Source organism: Poecilia formosa, unplaced genomic scaffold (assembly GCF_000485575.1).
Source record: "Poecilia formosa unplaced genomic scaffold, Poecilia_formosa-5.1.2 Scaffold247, whole genome shotgun sequence".
Classification (NCBI taxonomy): Eukaryota; Metazoa; Chordata; class Actinopteri; order Cyprinodontiformes; family Poeciliidae; genus Poecilia; species Poecilia formosa.
The window spans coordinates 254,790-277,998 of record NW_006800186.1 but is presented as its reverse complement, the minus strand read 5'-3'; the positions used below and the strand labels follow the sequence as shown (position 1 = coordinate 277,998).

General features: G+C 39.5%; 1 protein-coding gene across 4 annotated transcripts in view; it reads right to left on the bottom strand.

Moving 5' to 3' along the window:
- The window catches only part of epha8 (eph receptor A8), a 128,945-nt gene that overhangs the window by 68,505 nt on the left and 37,231 nt on the right, over positions 1–23,209 (bottom strand). For all 4 annotated transcript variants that reach the window (XM_016680593.1, XM_016680594.1, XM_007569831.2 and 1 more), the window contains exon 2: positions 14,770–14,834. In XM_016680593.1, the coding sequence (XP_016536079.1) occupies positions 14,770–14,834 (65 nt within the window). The remainder of the gene's footprint in view (positions 1–14,769; positions 14,835–23,209) is intronic.

Genomic DNA, 23,209 nt, shown 5'->3' with positions numbered 1-23,209 from the left:
AGACAAGTATTTTTTTTTCCTTTTTTTTTTTTTTTTTACAAGGAGAGGCATCAAAGAGGGAGACAAAGCTGATGAACGGTGTCTTCTTTGAAAGATCTAATTTCAGATTAGTGCATGTGATGGGAGCTTCTTCAGAGCTTACAGGCAGAGGGAGAACAGGGACAGAAAACGGAGAGGAGGACGACGAGAAAGTAACTAAAGGTGAGGCAAAACGGTGTGGGGGTAATGCATGCACGTGTGTGTATGTCACGGTAGGTTTGGAGGTGGCATTTCCAGGCTTGATGCTGCACTTTATGTAAAGTAACAGGTCTGCATATTAACTCTGTGGAAATATCAGGACCTGGCCAACACCTTTCTGGCTCTTACATTATCAGCTACACAACCAGAAAAGACTTAATAACTTTGCGTGTGTGTGTGTGTGTGTGTGTGTGCGTGTGGGTGTGTGTGTGTGTGTACAGCCATGTCTGTTTGGGCTCTCTGACAGTGATAACCTTTTTGGAATGGAAGTGTTAATTGCACTGGTCTGGGATCAGTGGATGAGATGGTGTAATTGCCATCTTTTCAAAGATGTTTCATTTTCCCTTTCTTTTTTTTTTTTTTACAGGACAGTGTCTGCATGTGATGGAAAAACGATGAAAATATTACAGTGAGTGGAATGGTTTTTACCCGCCAGGAATGCTGGGACCACAAAACAGGACGAAACGACAACAACAACAATAAAGAATCAAAGGCTGTAAACGGAGGCAATGAAAATTCAAGGGAATTTCTGGATAGTTGAATGAGTTAGAAGAAAGAGGATTCGTTGTCAAAGTGATTTTGACTGAAGCCGAACTGATTAAAATTGTTTTGATGTACTGGAAATAGAACAGTGTTTGATCTAACACTCAGTTAAATTAGCAAGCCACACAAAATCAGCCCCTTTAATGAGTCTCAGTCAGGGCTTTTCAACATGAACACCAAGAAAGATCGACTTGTAAAAAAAAAAAAAGAATTAACATTGAATTAACATTTGCTTCAGGACTTTGTCGTGATTTCTTTGTTTGGAAACATAATTTGCTCCTGGACACATCACGTTAACCGAGATGAAATTAGTCATATCACCCTGAACTAATATGTCCACTGAACACGTTATATTTTAGTGTACTTGATAAACCTGAAATAAAGTTCATCTTCTATAGTTGGATATTCCTGACATTCCAAAGTATCAAAATATCAAAATAATCTTGTTCCAGACAGGAGAACATTTTTTTTTTTTCGGTCAAAGTGAATGAATGTAGGAATATTTTCAAATACGAGTCAGTTCTGATCCAAAACATTCAAGTGACTGCCAGAATATATATATATATTTCTTTTTTTTTCATCAAACTCATTTTTAGAAAATTAACAATTTTACAATAGCCTTGCTGACGAACCAAGAACAAAATCTGAGTAGCGTCTGACAGGTTTGTGAAACATTCGTCACAAACCAGGCTGAGTCGGCAGAACAAAGTCAAGATATGCTATGCTGACAGATTCCTACCAAAGAACACTAAATGCTAAACATGTATCAAAAGATGCTGCAGCAAAGTATTAGTTAAAGTGTGTGCACACTCATGAAACAAGAGTTCTGAATATTTTTAAATGTGTTATATTGTTTTTTTAGTTAAATTGTTTGCAACACTGAAGCTGAAAAGGTTTAATGTTCATTTGGTTCCTGCTCCTCTACCATCAGTTTCAGCCTCACTGTGGGGAAGCTCACACACCCAGGATTTAAATCAGCTCATATTTCAGGTTCAGGTTCGCTAGGCATCCCATCGTGTGCAAAAAGCTTCACTTGGCACAACATTCTGTTTTCATACCTGAAGAAGAGCATTTAGAAAGAATTATTTGAACAAAAATAAACTATCTTTCTTTGTCATCCACTGAGGCTTCTAAGCTGTTTAATAGGAGTTGCACTATTGTATAATTAGATTCTGTGATATTCTGCTATCATTCTTCTCTTCCTCCTTTTCCTTTATTTTGACTGTTGCCTGAAAGCCATTTCCTTCAGTCTCCCAGCAACCAGTCAGAGATTTAGAGATGTGCGCTACTTGATCAAGGCACTGTATTTATTGACATAGAGACTTTGATTGTATATATCTGCTGTTTGCTGAGATTCATTTTCTTGCAGGCAGATCAGTGGCAGCCTCACCTGTCAACAGGGTAACAAAATTATTTTTTTAAATGTCTTTCCCTTCAGGTTCATCCTTTACCTCTATCTATTCTCAAAGTCTACAAATATTTGCCTTCTTTGCTTAGTTTCTGCTATGATTTGCTTTGACAACTGTGAGACCATACAACTACCAAAATATATTACAGACCTGTTGTCACTGTTTTAACCTACCAGACCGCTCAGGTGTTCTGGTTCTAGTCTACTTCTCAGAACCAGAATCAAAGAAGAGCAGCATTCAGTTTTTATGCTGCTCTAATCTGGAACAAACATCCAGAAAACTGCTGAGGTTTGCCCCAAACCAGCCACCCGGCAGCAGCTCTGAAGAACAAAAATAGATTTAAGGAAATCAATTTAGTCCTTGAAAAACAATGAAAACCTGGACATTTTAATCAATCAATTTGATTAATGAATCAATCAAATCAATCCACAATTAAGTTCCGTGGATGCCCCGGACAGAATGTGAAAAGCAGCCATGTCCGGAGAAGAGAGGGCATTTTTTTATGCTAATAGCACTTAGCAGTCGTCAGCTATTCATTAGCAGAAGTTAAAGCGTTGTGCAACACAAATAATTATCAACACATTTAACAGTAAAAGATCATTTAATGAAGCATTGAGGCAGACCATTTGTCATTTGATTTTTAATAATGCAGGTACTCGAATCATTCAATGAATCATTACAGCCCTACTTGAAATGTCCATCATTAAAAGTAGCTATGTTCCTGTAACATCTGATTAAGTTCAATGAATCTAAAAAAAATGAAGGAGATGACCATTTAGGCGAGGGGTGTCAAACTCCAGTCCTCGAGGGCCGGTCTCCTGCAGTTTTTAGATGTACCACAGGTACAAAACACTGGAATGAAATGGCTTAATTACCTCCTCCTTGTGTAGGTAAGTTCACCAGAGTCCTGCTTATGACCTAATTATTCTATTCAGGTGTGGTGCAGCAGAGGCACATCTAAAAGTTGCAGGACACCGGCCCTCGAGGACTGGAGTTTGACACCTGTGATTTAGGCACTTCTTTAAGTCAGGTGTGTTTAAGCAGGAAAACATCTAAAACATGCAGCAGATTGACCCTCGGGAATTGAAGTGGCCCGTCTCTGTCCCTAATTTATCTAAACATCTATTGTTGGATGAGGTGAACAATTACCGGGGGCCACACAAGATGTCATCAGTGCTCAGATGTGTAAGAGGGACACATCTGAAACAGTAGGACAGTCGGCCCAGCACCAAAGCTGGGGACTGGATTATAATACCAGACCTGCCAGGTAATTGCTGAACTGGTTAGCTTTGATTTAGCATTGACTTAATCTGAGGAAGCGGGGCGGAAATAATAAAATACATACTGGCAAAGAGTGTGGGCTTAAATGATCTGGAGTGATAGACTTCTGAAACAAGGTAGCTGACTGTAGTCAACACAGTCATCTCAAACATTTTCACAACCGTTTTCCTCAGAGATTCCAAGGTCAAGAGATTGGTGAAAGCTGAAACCATTCCTTGTGCGCAAGTGACACATGACATGATAATGCAGTAAGTGAAATCCATTTTTCCACGGCTTGTCACAAGCTCAGTCTCCTAGAAGCAATCAGAATCATTTTCTTTGACAGTCGCTGTTTCTCAGGCTGTGCTTTGGAGCTCGCCATATGTGACAGATGTAACTCTTTGGCAGATTTTCTCCTTGGTTTGCTTCTGCATAGAAGACTTGTGGACACAAACAAGAGTGTTTTCAGACATCAGGAATTGATTTCTGTAGTGACAAGCAGGTCATGTGGGCCTATAAGATCTTTGAAGACCAGAGTGGGTCAATTAAAACCAAAAAACACTTCAACTATGGATGAAAACTTTAACAGATTAAAGGCCACAAAAGTTCATGCAACACGTCAAGATCAGTTTTATTCATAGGTAAAAAACGTAGTTGTTATAAAAACTGCATTCTACTCGTACTAAATGGTTCTGATTGACGTTTCTACAGTTTAATTATCTTCCTTTGAAAAGTTCTGGTATTGGACCACTACAACACACACCTTCTGTCTAACCTCCTAAAGTCACTCATACAAGCTCCTCTGTAACTCCCATGGAGTTTGGACCCAACAATAGTCTAGAATGCCATGTTTTTTTTTTTTTTTTTTTAATGAAAGTACATATTTTCACAGATGGGCTGTTTGCACCACAGTCAGCCCACTGTAGCTGTGAGGTGTTGCCCCATGCTGCTGTCTCATGGGAGCTTGTAAAGCCAATTATACTGCGCTGGACGGTCATCGAGAGGGCAGCAGAGATAGTTCAAAGACTAGCTGAAGATTTGCTGTGGAAGTGTGTAATCAGATCTGGAGGATGGGGCTGCTGAATGCAGTAGAAAGGCTCACAAACTGTTGGTGGAAAAAAAAAGGCAGATGTCTAATTCAAAGGGCTTCGCAGAGCTCAGCTCATTATCGAGTCGATTAACTCCAAAAAATTCTAGAGAAAAATGAGTTTTATATCAACATGTGGTTCAGCACAGGGATAACAGGTGTTAGTGTGTTATTGTGATGCAGTTGTAAACAGTTTAATAAATTAGTTGTAATGTGAAAAAGAAGAATAAAATCTACTTTGTTTCAATTTATTAGTTTCGAGTCAAACAAAGCAGAAACATTGTGCTGTGGTCATGACTTCTCTGGTTTCTGTCATGCTGCTCTGCTGCTTCCTGCCCCTCCCCTGCCTGTTGATTAACTCATTGCTCTCTCATGTGCTTAGAGAAACACCTGCTCTGAACTCATTCAGGTTGTCTTTTCATGTCCTTGTTACAGTCTTCAAGAGGCCCGTTGCCTTGTCTCTGGTTGTAGTCATGACCAGTCTTCTCCCCTTCTGTACTGTGAGTCACTCTGATTCTGGTTCTGACCCGACTTTCTGGTACTTAGACTCTGATTATTGCTTCATGGATTCTTGGACCAGGTCTGCCTTTTCTACTTGTTATTAACTTCTACCAAATCCTTTATTGATGGTTTCTGAATTGAAGACACTTTCATCTCGGTAACGTCATTGTTCCTGGTCTCCAGCATTTAGAGTGTCCCATCCTGCAGGTAAAACAATCCCTTGTAAATTGTAAAAGGATCTGCAGGACAAGGCAAATTAAGTGTATAAAACAGGAAAGTGATATAAAAATATGTCCAAGGAATTGAGAATGTCAATCAATAGTGTTCAACTTCTAAATAAGAAGTGGAAAGAGAGAGATTCTGTCAAAACCAGTCCAGTAGAACACCAAAACTATAGCAAAAACTGCCAGGAAATTTGTTTGAGATGTAAAAAAAGAATCCACAAATAACTAAGCTGAAAAATAAGACTCAATGATAAAAAGTGGTGTGGCTGTTTGGAGATGCATGTGAAGGAAAATGGGCTGCATGACTCACCATTGCTAAATAAATGCCACAAAATATCCCTCATACAAAGTGCCATACAGCTACCTTCAAACCAAAATTGAATTTTTTGGCCACAACCACAAACATCACTTTTGGAGAGGAGCCAACAAGGTCTCTCTGATGAAATATACACCATTCCTATTGTGAAACACGGCAGTAGATCACTGATGCTCTGGGGATGTGTAAGCTACAAAGGCACAGGGATGAATGTGTTACAGGAAACTTGGTCAAAACTGACAGCAGGATGAATGCAGCGCCTTATCAGAAAATACTGGAGGAAAATTTGCATTCATCAGCCTGGAAGCTACACACAGGACGTACTTGGACGTTCCAACATGACAACGATCCAAAACACAACGCCAAGCCGACCCGTCATTGGCCACAGCAGAACAAAGTGAAGGCTCTGGAGAGGCCATCTCAGTCTCCTGACCTCAGCATCATAGAGCCACTCTGGGGATAGCGCAAAAGTGCAGCTCCTGCTGCACAGTCCAGGAGCTGGAGGCTGTTTGCCAAGACGACTGGGCAGCTTTACCATCAGAGAAAACACAGAGACTCATCCACCACCACAACAAAGACTCCAAGCTGCCACTGATGTCAACGGGGGCAATACAAGACTGGACTCTGGAAACTTGTGATCAGGGTCACTTGGGTAGTTTCTGTTATGATTACAATTTGAAAACAGTTGTTTGACATTAAATAAAGTTTTATCATCGTTCTGTTCTGACAGATGGCAATTAATCCTAACCAACCTAAAACAAGAGAAGTCTGGTCCGACGTAACTTGAGACAGAGAGAATATAATTTTAGTCAGTGTATGTAAACTTCTGGTTGCATACCACCGTATGTATGTATGTATGTATATATATATATATATATACTGTACTGTTTCCTTTGTCTTTCATTTTAGTGTTAAAGTTCCTTGCTAGTGCACACAATCTTTGCAAATGAAGCTGATTCTGACTTTAAAAATGAAAGTCAAACTTCTTATTTTGTGATTAATTGCCCTATTTATCTGACTACTTAAGCACACTCATGCCTCACTGAAACATAATTTTTCAGGTGATCTTTAATGTGAAGAATGGCCACAGAAATAAAGACCCTGGTTCATAGTAAGGTGTTCTGCAGTTGCACCTCAGGCTGTCATGGCAACTCAACACACCTCCCCAACCAACAAAGTTATCTCCTTCTAAAACAAGATATTTTCTGAAAGAAATATCCATGCAGCTGTGGAAACTCTGCAGGCGTTTGTCTCTGTGGGTGAGTCCTGAAGGTTCAGGAAGAGTCTGTTCACCAGCTTTAACTTTATGACTGTGTTTAAGAGAGAGATGGATGAGGTTTACAGGGATACGGAGAAAGTCATGGCAAAATATTTTGCGCTTTTGACACTTCAGCTCATCATTTGGTTCATCATTATGGTTTTCCCAGCCAACTCTAAAGACACACATACACACACACATGCACACACAAATGCTGTACTGTCAGCGGTATCGATTGTTGGGTGTCCGGTGGATGAACCTGTCAGGGCCAACACAGATCGGACTGGAGGATAATGAAGTCTTCCTGCCCCTGTTTGACAAGTTCTGTGAAACTGTGTGTGAGTGTGAGTGTGTGTTGGAGAGAGAGACATAAAAACAGAGAAAGATGCTCCTGGGACAGCACAGGAGCATCCTAACCATTGCCTGAATAAATTGGACAGAAAGAAGCCCCTTGAGTGGAGGACGTGATCTGTCATGATGTCATCTAAATGAGACCGACATGCGGGAGAGGTCAGGGTGCTAATAAAGACCTAACCCTCAGCACACACACTTTAACTCAACAGTAAGTGCAAGTTGAAAATGTTCCTATTTTCCTGGAATTACTTTAAAAAATATTTTTTTTTAAACAAATAACTAAGCTGAAAAATAAGACTCAATGATAAAAAGTGGTGTGGCTGTTTGGAGATGCATGTGAAGGAAAATACAGCTACCTTCAAGTGGCGCTAACTAAGACAGCAGGCGAGTAAAACAGCAGACATGTTTGTGAAAGTACCAGGAGTTACACTTGAAAAAATATGGAAAATATCAGTTTTAGATGAACAGAAATGAACTGTCAATGAACTGTCAAACTCTCATATTGCGGTAAAAATCAGTTTTAGAAATGATGGAAATGTTCGTCCAACTAACAGAAACTGTCCCGGTAATTTTCTTCCATGACATTTTTAGCATAATTTGATGGAAATTGATCCCCATCCCAGAGAGAGGAATACAGGAATACAACTTTTTACGTTCAACCTACAGTTGCACTGATATAAAATGTTAAGGTTTTATTTTTTTTTTATTTCTCAAGTGTTGTTAAACAGATCAATAATTTTCCAAAGCAGCTTTTCCAAACGTCATAGGTTTAATTTTGGATGCCAAAGAAACCAAATTCTTTCACAGAAACTATGCAGTTGATCAGTCATTTGAGGTAATGTTTACTAGGTCAGAATTCATTCGGCGGATGCGTTTCCATCTCCTGTTTAGCGTATTAACTCTTTCCAGTAAAGCCACCTCAACAGAGCGTAAAAACCATTCTGTGAAACTGAGGTAGTTTTTTAAAGAATTTTTCTCTTTTGTCAACCTTATCTAATCCGTTATTTTAACCTATATTTTTTTCTTTCTGCAGTTGTATATTCTCATGTTAAGACCAGCCACAGCAGAGGGCAGCTGAAAGCCCTGCATGTTCAGTGCTCACTCTACAAACTGTCAGGATGGGAAAGCGTGACCTTATACAGGAGCTGTAATTGTGTGTGAATGTGTGTGTGGAGGTGTTGAAGAGGGATAGTAAAACACTGTCAAAACATCTATTTATCAAAGAACCTGTGAGGTCCGATGTGTGTTTTTCTTTTCTGTTTTTCTCACATGTGGAATTCCTGAAAATGTTTGGGACTCAGATGCAGTTTTGTTTTCTTCCCATCAAACCTGCCTGAGCTCACCTCTGACCCAAGGAAGGCGGCTCTGGAGAAACGGCTCTGAACCTCATTTTATGCCCAGATAAACTTTAACATCTGTTACCGTTTGCTGAAAAATTTATTTAATTGTAGTTTTAAACCTTTCACCTTTGCTTGTTTGGAATACAGATTAGTAACTTAAAGGCTTAAATACCTGAAGAAACATTCATAACCCTTGAATTTTTATGTCACATTGAGGCGAATTAAAGCCCTAAAAATCTCGGTTAGTGGGAAACGATGTGGTTTTTAGTTGGTTCTGAGCAAATTTCAAGTGGATTTTCAGTTAGATTTAGGTGTGAACTTTGACTGGGCCATCGCAAAACATTAATTTGTATTAAACTGAACCGTTACATTGTTAACCTGGCTGTATAGTGCTGCTGTTGCGAACAGGTTTTCTTCCTTATTTGCTGACTTCAGCTCCACCGTTCTACCTGTCGACGCTGATCAGTTTATTCGTCTTTGTTTTAGAAAAGCATTGCCACAGCATGATGATGCCACTACCTCAGTTATGAGGTTTTCAAGGCAATGTGTAGTGTTTATTAGTTGTACGACTTTCTAAGTAGGGCCAAATGTTAGATTTTAACTAAAACTACTTATACATTAATTGAGAAAGATATTTAAAAGAAATATTATTTCAAGATAAACACTTGGGTCGAAATCAACAGACAAATTTTCATGTTCCCAAGTTGTTGCCCTCCATTCAATGCAAAGACTCACCTGAACAATAAGGAGTTAGACCCCAATACGACTAATAAGATGTAAAAGTTAAATCAACAGCAGACCCTAAGTGAGCCTGACGTTAGCTCGAACCGTTAGCGACTGATAGCTGCTCACAAGAGAAAAATAACTGCAAACACTAACTGGAGACAACTGCTTCTGAACACATTTCCATGAAACGGATCCTTGTTGGCTCTGCTGAAATGTTTTGTATGGACCAGATTCTCATCTGCACTCAACAATTTTCTTGCATGGACCATCTCTATGGTTACATTGAAATAAAGCCCAACATTTTCCAAAAGCAGATTTGAAGTCTCCCAGAAGCTTGAGCATAAATGTCTTTTGCTATGATGCAACAAAGATTCAACTTTAACTCCATGTCTTTGGTACAAAAACACCCACAGCAAAGCATGGTACTGGCAGCATGGTGTTTGGGTGGTGTGGCATCAGTCAATGTGAGTCTGCTTCTGATAGTTTCAGTTTGATGAATCAAACTAGAGTGGAGAAAAAGGAGGAGCAGCCTTTTTGTTTAATGAAATGGGAATTTGGTTATGATCCTATCTGTCACCCTGCATCAGATATCAAAAGTCATTCATCTCCTCTGGCAGCCATTCCACAATCTCCATGCAATCTACTACGTCCCACTCACCTGCGCCGCCTCATTAACTCCATGTGTTGCACCTGCTCTGCCATCAATATTGGCTTCTCTCTGCCAGTCATTCTCCTCCACATTATCGAAAGTCTCGTGTTCCTTCCATGCCTGATTTCGAGCTTCTCGTTATGAACTTTAATTCCATTGGATTTTCTCATCTTGATTCATGGTTCTCGATTCAGATTCTGGTCCCCAACTCTCGCTTTTAGCCCGCTCTCTTTTTGATTATGCTGCCGTCTGCCTTCCTCATCACTGATGACTGTTTTTCTGGATCGGATTCGTCAAAGAGTCAGATTCATACATTTTCGGAATAGTGAACCCGGATCACCAAAGATTTCCCCATGTTGGATTTCCCCTCGCCCGCGGTGACATCACCAGGCAAGAGGGCTTTCCCAAAAAACTGTCACTGTCTCGCTCAGGCCATTTAATGTCCTCACACTCTGGGTCACAGCACCAGCACCATCCTTTGTAGTCACTTCTGACTGCCCTCCTGATGGTGCTTACCTCCCACCATATCCCTATTTTTAATAAACTCCTTAAACATATTTCCTGTGCTGGTTGTCATTCTGCTGCAGCAGAAGAGCCACTACAAATTTGACCCCATTTGAACATGCTGCCATATTGTCAAAGGAGTATTTTTATCCATCTCCAGACTTCCAACAAACACAGCAAATGTTTTTCTTATGCAATTTCTAAACTACTTATGTTTATGTTGATTTTCACTGCATTAGTCTGGTGAGTGAATTTGATGGTTTGTACAAGATGGATGTGCATAAAAACTCTGGCTAACTTTTTCAGAATGTACCAGTATATTTAGTAGGTATTTCCAAAGACTGAAACACTGCTGATGGTTCTGACTGATGCTGCTCTTTCAGATCAGTGATATTCCCAGATTAAAACAATTAATTGTGAACCTCTTCTCATCCATGTATGCAAGCTGGTTGGACCTTGCAGACAAGCAAATTCCCCTGTTACTACTACTACTTTTACTATTTTAGCAAGATTCACTCAAGAGAATAATAAAATAACTGAAAAAAATGATTAAGTATCAATGCACCTTGTTGCTCGAGAGTGATCAATGCTGGAAAGAAATAGTTGATTTCTCCACACTGTACAGTTGAACCTCGCCTATTTGTGGTTCACATGTTGAAGGATTTTACTGTGGTCCCAAATGTTTCAAATATGTAAAGAAGATGCAGCCGGGGAAGCCTTGGCCAAGGTGCCAATGTGTACATGAGGATGACTGATGGCGCTAAGACCCTCCTCCTGTCTCTGATTGGTTGTTGGTGACATAGCAGTGTGTTTGTTCAACTGACAGCAGGTCCATAGAGAGAAGGCAGAGGAGCTCTTTTTTTTTTCTTAGACTATCTGTCTCATGCCATACTGTCACTACAGTGATAGTTTTAACAAATATGTAAAAAAAAAAACAAAAAAAAAACATTTTTTATATATAAAAGTTACATAGTACTGTTGTAAGAAGACACTGAAGTTGAGTCAGTTTGAATTAGGCTTTAGCAGTCAACAGTTAGCCAGTAACTGTATTCTCACACTGCTTACAAATTGGATTTTGTCTGTAACTAAGTCAGTGTTTGTGTATTGAAGCTAGTAGCAAAATGCTGCCACAGAAAACAGATTTCAACAGTAATGCATTTTGCAGTCATGCAAAATGTGTCATTTGCATTACTTGTTCATGTGTGATTTTATACACAAACCCTACAAGGTCATGGAGGGCATCACTGTAGAAAGTCCTGGGTTTAGAATCTTTCTGCCTGAAGTGTTGATGTTCTCCCTGTGTATGCACGGCTTCCCTAAGATACTGTAGTATCGCTAGTGATGTCACAAGTATGTGCCACTGCTTCTCTGTAGAGAGTGTGGGAGAAACGCGCTAAAGATCGACACACCGATTAAGAAAAACATGAATATTTTATCTCCCTAACTTTAGTAACGTTACGGGACGTTAGGACTCTGCTTATTTTCATGTTTGATAATACAGCAGCCATTGAACCGGGCTTTGTAAGGTTGGTGAAAGAGTGTCTATTAAAGGACAACACTGTGGATTTCCCATTACCGGTGTGGTTGTGAGTTTTTCAGTCATTATATCATTGACTCATTAAGACAATAACAGGTCAGTTCTCTTTGAGACAGACGTATCTATAAGAAATATTTTCATGTGTTGCTGGTGATTTTGAACAGCAGTCCGGCGTACCTCAACTAACTCTTACTTTGAAATCATTTGTTTAAAAAAAAGTTCTGTCCAAATATTGCTTGATTGCCAAAGTAGATCAGATTTTCTCCTCTGTACATTTTCTTTGGTACCAGTATTAAACATCACAGAGCCGCTCCTTCCTCCTTCCTCACATCTTTGTCTTTCAGCGCAAGACACATACCTTACGTAACCGAACCATGAAACCACAAAGCTCCTCTCCCACTCCTAATCCACTCAGTCAAGCTTTTCATGTGTAGAAGCTCAGAGGGAGAAAGCGGTCTCTCATGAACAAACAAGTAACTATTTCTGGTATATTGAACCAATCAAATAAAAAAAAATTAAAAACACAACAGCAGTTAGAGTTTATGTAATCTAGCTGTTATCACATGGGCCCTTTCAAGGTGGAAGGGATTCACCTCTTGCACCGATTTCACACAGAATGAGTCATTTTGCTCAAACCACTAATCCAATTCTTCCAGTTCTTCTCCCAGGACTTGAAAGACAACCCATCTGTTCCTCCTGGCCACCATTCAATCACACCACCTTCTGTCGTGAAGGCTAGAGGTGATGTAAATGTTCCTACCACTCTGCTGACAGCCCAGGGAGTCAGGGACAGGGTGGCATGGCGGCACTCGGAAGATCGCAGCCAGGGTCCTAATTCATCACCTCAGGCGTCATCATTCGGCATTACAATATGCTAATGCTGCGACGCCGTGCCCTCGCTGTCACCTCGCTCTCTCGCTTTCATCCTTTTATTTCATCTTTTCTTCACTCCCCCACCGCGACATGCGCCAAGCTGCCAAGACGTGGAGGGGGCCGAGAGGGATGTCTGGGCTCATGTTTGAAGTAGATGAGTGTAGCATGTCATTGTCTGGTTACTACATGTAATTAGTCTGTGGTATCAATGTTAGACTAAATCTTATTTAGTAAGTACAAGTGGTAAAACACAGACTTACGCACCTCACACTAAATAAAATAACCTATTGCCTTTATGAAAGGTGACAATATTTTTTTTTTCCTTTAGCAGATGTCATCAGTAGTGGGAATATTGGTAATTGTTGCATAATTTTAATAACTTTAAATAATTTCCTTAATCTTGGGCAGTGGTGTCCATTATCAGTCCTGCAAGTTTAACTTTTTATTGTATACTTCCAACACAATTGAATGAGGTCTAATGATTTATTTCTAACCTGTGCAGAAAATATAACTGCGCCACAGAAGCCTCTGTGTTGGAGCACAGCGACATCTAAAACACAAGGCAGCCTGGTCGTCGAGGACTAGACTTGGATACATCTGATGTGGGTATTGCATGTTTTAATCTATTTATTTCAACTGAAGAAAGTTATGTTATGGCACATCTAAGCGTTGATTTGTTCTATGCATCTAGTTAAAACTTAAATAGGTTCATAGTCACCTGGTGGAATTGTAATGTAAAGCTGTGTCTCATCTGCATAGCTTAAGCTGTAGAATGTAGATATTAAATAAAGAGTCCAAAGACAAAACCCACATTTGATATGTAAACTTTGATGTTACCCTGTTGACACATGTTAGTCCCTGTTCTTTAGTAAAGTCTAAAACCAACCGAGTACTGTGGTAGAAAGCAGGATCCAGCTCTTCAGATGCTTCAGTAATATGTCTGGGTCATCTGAACTGAGGTGCAGCAAAACCAGCACTGTGATTCTTCCACAGTCGGCATTTATGTTGATGTTATTGAACAGTCTCAGTACTTTAGTGAGGATGGAAACTGGATCTAAAGATGTCAAAGTGACTGGTCATTGTTAAGAATTTTTTTAATGTTTTTTGTTATTTATGTTTTATTATTTGATTTAATAATGAGGGTCCATCTGAAAATATTGTATGAGTTTATGGGGTAGGAGTTCATAATTTTGTTACTTCTTCCTACTCCTTTTCTAGCGTGTTAGTATTATTGTGATACAAAAATGTGTCTTCTGCATTAGTTGTTCATGTGTGATTTTATACTCCTATTATGTCCAAAAGTATTTCATTGTTGAAACAGATTTTTTAAATACCTTGCTGATGAATGGAAGGTTGGAAAATAGGCTTGTAATCTTGCAATAGTGACATGTCCAGATTGTTCATTTTCAGCTGTGGTTTGATGACTGACATCTTTAAACCCAGGGGAAAATACCTGGTTGACTTCATGCATAATATCACTAATCTACGTGGAATCTAAAGATTTGAATAATATCCTTTGCATGGGCACTGTTCAAGTAATTTCTATTTAATTTAGCATCAGCTTGACAGTCATTGTATATCAGTTCTTGCGATAAACATCTTTCTCCCTGAGCTGTCTGCTGTGCTCCAAGGTCTTCATGGTGGACTCTATTTATTTTTGTTTACTTTTGCTGGCAGTTGGTTCCACTCGGTCTCATTTGGAGGTTTATTATTAAATGAGGATGAATACAAATATACATCTTAGTTTTCGTTTTTTTGTATTTGTAAAGACAAACCTTGAAAACAATACATTATTTTCCATCCACATCAAAATTTTGACAGACCAACAAAAACGTTTTGTTGGTCTGTCTCATAAAAAGTAGACTTTGTGGTTAAAACAATGTGGAAAAACCATAATGAAATCCATTAGCAAAGAAATATTCCACAACAAAATGCTTCTTTTTGTTCTTACCCCATGGGATGGATACGTCAGCCAGCCCCAGTCTCCAGTTATCGTTGTTGTGTCAAGGAGATTCACTGCCAAGAAAGAACAGAAAACAACAAAGAAGGTGAGGAGCAAACTTTAAATTATAGTTTTCCCCAACCCACCTCATCCATCCTATCCTTCATCAACTGCATCTACGCGCTCAGGCACCTGATGGAGTCGGGTGCATACGCGCTGACACCTGTCTGACAGGTGTGACTGATGAGCCAGGGATGGTCGTCACAGCAACTCCGAGGCAGATGTCACCTTGACCTCGTTTGCCCTTAAGAGCTCCCAGACAGCAAAACAATAATTAAGCAGAAGACAAGACATGTAGGTGGAGAATGGAAATAAGAAACTTCTGCTTCAGTAGGGCTTGTTTTTAGCTAAAATTATGGACAAGGTTTTGTCAAGTTACACGGAATATGGTAGAGTTATCAAATGAAAGGATGAACATTTATTGAGTCTCTCTCTGTTGAGCAGGAATATTAGAAACAATTTCCAAGCTGTTTTGATTTCGCTGACATTTCTTGGGATTTTAGCATAAACTGAGTTTACATCAGGGGTCTCAAGCCCCAATTCTCCAAGGTTCCTCTAACTTTTAGTGATGTCTCTGCTCCAACACACCTGACTCAAATGATTAACTCAGTAGCTGAGCTCGACTGCATGCTAAGCAAGCGATTTAGCTTTAACATCTATAAGCTGCTGGACATGGACCGCTGAGGATTGAAGTGGAGGCCTTGAGAACTACTGCCCTGCAACTTAAAAATTAAATTCATTTAATTCAAGTTTGTTGGGGTTGGAGACCCCTGGCTTAATCAATCTCAGATATCATCATCGTCTCTGACACCAGGAGCAAAATGGGGAGAAATCAATACATGTTGGTCTTTGATTACCGTTGGGTGTATAACTGGATAATAAAATCAATGATGATTGAGAATTTAGCAGGACAAACCTTCAGTATACATGGCACAGATCTCAAACCCCAGTCCTTGAAGGTCACCATTCGTTGAGTAGATAAGGAACTAACTCAGTTCTTTAACCCTTGTGCGTGTGGGGACTGAGGCAAATGTAGAGGACTGAGGCAAACGTAGAATACTGTGGCAAACGTAGAGGACTGAGGCAAACGTAGGATACTGTGGCAAACGTAGAGGACTGAGGCAAACGTAGAATACTGTGGCAAACGTAGAGGACTGAGACAAACGTAGAGGACTGAGGCAAACGTAGAATACTGTGGCAAACGTAGAGGACTGTGGAAAATGATACACGTTTTACGTGTGTGGGGTCGGTTGGACCCCATTTTTAAACACAAGGGTTAGTTCAGATGTGTTGGACTTGGGACAAGTCAAAATGTTACAAGAATATTTGACTTGTCCCAACCTCTGGTCCTCTGACCCTTGAGGACCGGGGTTTGAGGTCTCACACCCCTGATCCAGGCTTTCCAAAACAGCTCACTAACATGGTGGCTCATAGACGTGTGACTGGTAGGGTGAGGAGTAGTGTTGTGTGATTATGTAGTGAGTAACTGATTATGCTTTCTGTGAAAATTTTTGAAAAAGGCTTATACAGTATATAGCAGTCGTCACCAAACCCCTTCCCCAGCGCTAACAACACTAGGACTTCTCGATGTTAAAAATATCTTGTGATGGCGATAATTGATTCTATTTCTACAGCCTCCTTAAAAGATCCCCACTTACAGTCACATAGGTTGAGCTCCCAGATGAAATGTGCTAATTCCACTCAAAGTACATTAACATATAATCTTGACATTTTCACTATCAGTTTTTTTCTGTTATAAGAATTTTCTTAAGACGATTTTTAGCTCATATTGGCACCACACAAACATAAGAATGTCACAGAGAAGATCAAACTGATTAGGGCTTTCATAGATCTGAATAATGAGTGGGGCTCAGTGCACAAAGCTAATTTTACTTACTTAGAACAACACATCTTCCTGTCGTCAAAATTACAATTTGTGGTGTCCAGTCAGAATCATCTCCACTCTGCTGCTTGTGAGTGTGTGAAGGTGCAGTGGACAGCACAGGCAAGGAGGGTGCATACAGATAGTCTGAGTACCGTTGCAGATGCGTCACCACACAGTAAAGACAAGTTCTGCTTTGTATAATAAAAGCACAAATCTGCAAGCAATCCCTGCCATTGGTCTGCTGGTGATGCAAAGATCCAGATGACAACATACACAGAACAGCTCATGTTGGTGTGTGTAAGTATGGAGTACATGTAGTTTCTCTGTCTGGCCGTATGTCAACTCAACGTTTTGTGGGAAAAGTGATGCTTAATGCATCTACCAGACTAGCTGCCAGGCTAGCAGAAGCAGCAATTAGCAAACACCTGGTGGAGCTGCACATCTGAGTTCATCATACCAGCTACTTCTCAGTGCAACGCTGGTAATATGTTAAAGGTTTAATGGCGAAGTGTTGAGGCGACATGTTGAAGGCAGAGTGTCAAAAAGAGCAGGAACTTCTTAAAGAGACACTGCCCATTTTAAAGGTGTCAAATTATGACGTCTAATCTCTTAAGTCATGTTTGATATGTACTGCAGTTTTATAACAACTTGTAAGGTAGCACAGATATTTGTTTACAGTAACAAGTCAAGAAATTCTGTCACAGTACACCTTAACATCAGTATTAATTGAATTACAAGAAGCTTGTTGGTCCATTAATTCTACTCACTAGTTAGTATTCATATCTTTCACTCAGTAGGTTTGCCTGGGTGCGTTCCTCTGTTTCTCACCTTTAGCACTAACGGCTAATAAGATCTCTGATGTAGGGCGTTCTGTGAAGCAGACAAATAATGTTTAATAAAACAGTTAACTCTTCTTGGCATCTTTTGCCCACATATAATGTTTACCCAGCACTTTCACTCATAACTGGATTTAACACCTATGACATGAAATCAATAAAGAATGAACTGTGTGTTCTCTAACCCTCCAGTTCCTCATCACTTTCCTTTCAGACAAAGTTCTAAGGTAGAAAAAGCCTCAACTTTGAGCTAATGCTTTTATCATCTCTTCTAAAATGTACCACTCTAAAAAGTATTAGATGTTATGAACATTTATTTTGTATACAATCACCTTTACTGTACGTTATCCTGCAAACAATGATAAAGGATAATTATCTGACTTAAGGGCAAATTTTCCTTTTGGCATAAAAGACCAAAAATTAGTACTTAAATCACCAGAACCATGTTCTCCTAATGCAAATGTATTTTATTTAGCCTGATTATGGATATGAGTTAAGTCACAGAAAATACCTGTTTTACCACTACCTGCCTTTCTCACAGGAATCTCATTTTTTCAACAAGGTAGAACAACAAAACTATACATTACAGTGTATAAGTCCTGCTTCGTCCCTGAAGAACCTAAATCTTAATGTTTTTACTTATTAAGGTTGTATCTCCCTAGCAATAAAAAGATATTGAGCCGACAGTATTGTCACAACATCACAGCAAGATGAAAGGAGCTAATAAAAAAGCACAACTAATAGCAAGAGCGTTTTGTACCGTACCGACTGCAACTTCTGTAGAGAGGTCTGTCCGGGTGCATAGTGGGAACCAGGAGTGATGGGATTGCAATGTGATGAGTTTTACTGACGGACTTATTTCATAATTTCCAGAATTATACTTTTCAGACATTGTTTACGCCTGGATTTGTCGCGCCTGGCATTTTCTAGATTAGAGCTTTGATGCATGTCTCACGTCAGACGCAAAAGTCGGATAAAACTGCAGATACCTAAATGATTTCATATCACAAATAGACTCATGAATACATTCGTAATTCATGCATGTTTTTTGAGCATCCAGCCATGTCATTATCTAGTTTATGCGAACAAAGCAAACGGAGAATTAAACAGATGGAAAAAGATGACAATTTAAGTCTAATTCTAACTCCAGAATAATCTACTAATAATATAACCTTTTGAAAGATTTTATTAAAAGAACATACACATTCAACTATTGAATGTTGGTGTTAATTTAGCTAAGATCAAAATTAGTTTAACACTGAGTGTGTGAGTGTATGGTTGTGTATATCTGTGTTACCCTGAGATGGACCGGTGACCTGTCCAGGGTGGACCCTGCCTCTCACCCAATGGCCGCTGGAGACAGGCACCTGCCAATCCACAACCTCTCAAGGTTAGGTGGGAATTGACAATGGATGGGTGGACATTTGGTTTTGATCATAGTTATAATTAAAAAAAATCTGTCACATATAGTTCATATTCCCAACTGGTTGAAAGTTTGATATCAAACTAGGCACAAACTAGGCAAAGTCAATTGCATTGAGTTTTTCCCTGCAATCCCACTTTCAGGCCAAGCATGTGGCAGCAGCAAAAAACAACGACTCCACAGGAAGAAACTTCCAGCAGAACCAAGCCCAGTATGAGCGACTGACCAAGAGTTGAAAGAAAAGAGCAGACACACAGAAAGACAGAAGCACTGGTCCAACTGTCCTTTCTATGAACAAGAAAAACCAGAGAGAGTACAGATTGTTTCAGTTATTAACCAGCATTTATCCAATCTGTAGTCACATTTTAGAAACAACATAATTTGCACATATAAAAATAAGACTTTTGGGTCTGATATAGTTTGGTGTAGAAACAGAATCCTGAGATGACATGGACAACAAAGAGGCCAGCACAGGAGCTGACAGGGGAAAAAGAGGTATAGAGGGATGAGAGAGGAGACCCTATAAATACTTGCTTTAAGAACCTCTCAGCTCACAAATTCCACAGATACACATGAAACTCCAAGTGATTTAAATTGTATTGGTTCAGCAATTTTGTTAGTTATTTTTTTCTCCATCTCATACTTCAGTGCCTTTTTGTGTGTACATTTGGAACACTCCGCTCATGGATATTTAGTTCACTGTCTGTCATTCTGCAATTTCCTGGGTTTTATTTTCTTTGCTTGTCCAATACAAACAAAGTAATGTCCAAGACCTAGATACAGACATCCACCTATGAAACAATACATTTATTGTACTCTATAGAATCATGATAACAAACTCCAGGAAGTCACGAATGTAATCATTTAATCATGTGTTGGTTGATGTCTTTGGAACCCGGATAATGTGGGAGCATGATCTGTTAAGACCATGACAGTTTAAACAAAGACAGACTGGTAAATTGAGATGTTTGGGTTTTGGCTCAGTTTTTCCCCTCACCATAATAGATTGCAAAAGCGACCACGAAACTGTGGGCCCAAGTATGACGATCCACCTTGTCCTCCTGCCATAACCCTCCTACAAAAACAAGAGAACAAGATGGCAAAATTCTTCAATTCCATCATTTGGCCCCTGATGCAAAGTAACCAAACCACATTCTGCGGTTGAGAACCATGGTCTCAGACTCACCTTCAAATAGCAAAGATGAGACCCTAGGGAACTCAAACTGAAACCAATCTTTCACGTCAGCCCTGAAGAGCAGGGAATCCTGCTAAACACTAACACTAAAAGAGTTTTGTCCCAATTTTGGCTCAGATGTCTCTCAAGATAATTTAAAGAGCTATGTGGTAAAAGTGATACGGTCTGCTCAAGAGGATATCGGAACCCCTCTGATCTAAAATTGGGGAGATTCATCATGTTGGATTGTCTTGGTTTGGTATCACACCATCAGGTATTCCCTAAGGACAAATGATAACATCTTTGTAACGTTTCTTATCTGTTAAATATACTCCACTAACCATTGATTGGTCTTGGTCAGCCATGTTTGTTTACTCTGAACTCACTTTTAGTCTTGAGAGGTTTTGCATCTGACTGTGTGTGAGTGAAATCGGTTTGTGTGTGACTGCACATCACACACTCTACAACCAAACCTACAATACCTAAGATTTTGTTATCCTCGTGTGTGGTCTCTCAGGTTTTTAAAATTAGCAGACAGTTTTAAAATCTTGCCATATGAACCAAGGCATAAATAGAATCAAGCTAAATTAGGCTTTATCAACCCTTGCAACACAAGTCAGTAGCTCTAACACTAAGCCCTTAGAACAAGATTTACTTTATGCTCAGAATACAGAGACAGCTCAGGTTTTGAGCATCCAAAGCCCAGGTAGCCAATAAAATCAACCCAAGTAGGCCTGTAGTAACCCCCAAAACTATGGACATGCTCATACGTTTCTCTAGATCAACATAACACAGTTGGACCTCTTAACCAATAACCCTTTCTGCAATTCCACGAGGGTAAACAGATGAAAATGATAAACAGAACACCACATTCATCAACCAAAGAGAGACTGTGTAAGTCAGTCTAAAACTAAAGTCTGCCAGTTGCTGTTTTTTTTTTTTGAGAAAAACTTTGAAATCTTAGTCAGAAGAGTTTGTAGCGTAAAGCGAGGTCAAGAATGGACAGAAATCATCGAAGTAAATTGGATGAGAAAAATCCGTCATAATGGGAACAGAGCACTCTCCTGTGCCCCAGAGCCACTTCATATTTTTGACTAACACAACAGGAGTGTGTTCTTCATAAAAATTACTGACGCTTAGAGATCTTCAAGTCATTCAAGTGTTGCAATTAGTTGGTGTGTCACCTTCACTAATTTCAGTATCTGATTGCTGAGTGGGGCAGCGGGTCAGAACACAAACAGATGGCAGTGCCACCAAACTCTCCTCCCCAGTAGGTGTGTTTTCTCTCTGTCTTTACTTTCCCCACTGTGTTCATGCTCCATCGTCTTAAACTGAGAAAGCAGCAACCTCTTGCTCTCTGCCCAAGGTCACAAATGGATTCCACCTCTCACACCTCTCTCAGCGGGTTTGACGGTCTACCATGATGGCTTAATGAAAGTGGTGCAATGACTCACGTAGTTTTAATAGTCTTTTTTTAATGAGCAAGGAGAAACTTGCTGACCTGTACTGTAATTATTGAGGGACTGTTCCAGTAGCTCCCCGGATCTCAAAACATGTCAGGGATTCTGTTAGTACAGAGGTGTGTGGAAAGACTCTGAAGCTAATACCAGTGGAAAATGGTAATCTCAAGTGTTTGTGATTAATCAAATAGAGAAAAAAAATAATCAGAAAAAAATAACACATTTTGTCACACTGGAATGTAAACATGCAATCTAAACTAGTGTTTAATGAGATATCAGAAATCCCACTACAAGTACATGAGAACATTTTTCAGCTTTTTAATGTAATTTCTGTCTTTTGGGCAATTATGCAGCATTCAGAATGGGTGAAAAGGGAGTAGGAAAGGAATATGCATGTCATGTAGCGGATGTATCGTATCCATTAGAATGCAGTGGCTGTAATGACTTCCAAGCTTTTATGGAAAGCTCTGTATCACAAAATGTCATTTTTCCAACATAGCTGGATGAATTAAAAGAGCTGCTACTTTGCTTGCAGTACGAGATTCGGAATGTAACGGCATCTTGAACCAGAACAGGAACGCATAACCCAAACATTCCATTACAATTAAGTTAGTATTTGAATTGTTAAAGACCAATTTGTAAACAAGCCATCCAGGAAACCACCTAGAATTTAAGGTGGTTCACTCTGTTAGTCCACTTTAATCAAACTCTGGTCTGTTTGCCTAGAAAGTCTGTTTCATTTGGGGAGCTGTGAAAGCATAATTGAACTCTGATGTGGACCAAAACAACAAACTTTGGTCCACCTACAAATCTTGGTCTCGGTTTGGTTAAAGTGAACTCTGGTGTGGTTTGAATGGATATGTGAAAGCCAAGCTCACCATAGAGAAAGCAGAAAGCAGACTAAACTGCCGGGCATTCTGGGTAAATCCAACCAAAACAAACATAGGAGTTTAGTGCTAGCGGGAGAAATGGCTTGTGATCCGTTTCTAAAGACAAAAGAAAAATCCTTCAACTGCTAAAATCTGACACCACTCCATTTCTGTTTAAGTTTCGTGAAGAAGAAAGTGTCTTCTTCAGAGGTTTTGGTGTTTCCTTCAGTGCTTCTTGGCGCAGCGCCACCATAGGCGAGGGAAGTGAACAGGTTTTCAAAAGGTTTGGTTCATTTGACACAGTGCAGTGTGAAAGAGAACCACACCAGCTGAAAATGTAACATGTTACAAGTTTCCAATCAAACTGAGCCTACCAGCTTTGTGCTTTGTTAGTGTGGAAACACTGCAGTAAAAGTGTGTTTCTCTTTATTGGTGTGAAAACACTAACAAAGTTAAGTCCCTGGATTTTCTAACAGTAGACACCTAGAAAAAGCATTTATTCTCATTGTGGATCTATGTACCTTCAAATTCAACAAGGTCAGTAACTGCACTGATACAGATTTCCACAAAGGGACAAGAAAATTGTTATTCCATTGTAAAACATTTCTTAATATTGTAAGTAGAGGTTTAGTCCACACTAAAATATGGAAGCAAATTAATTTTGAATAACACATCTTAGTAAGGATTTTATCTAAATATCTATAATTCTCTCAACTCCTGACAGTTCTTCTCTATATCCATA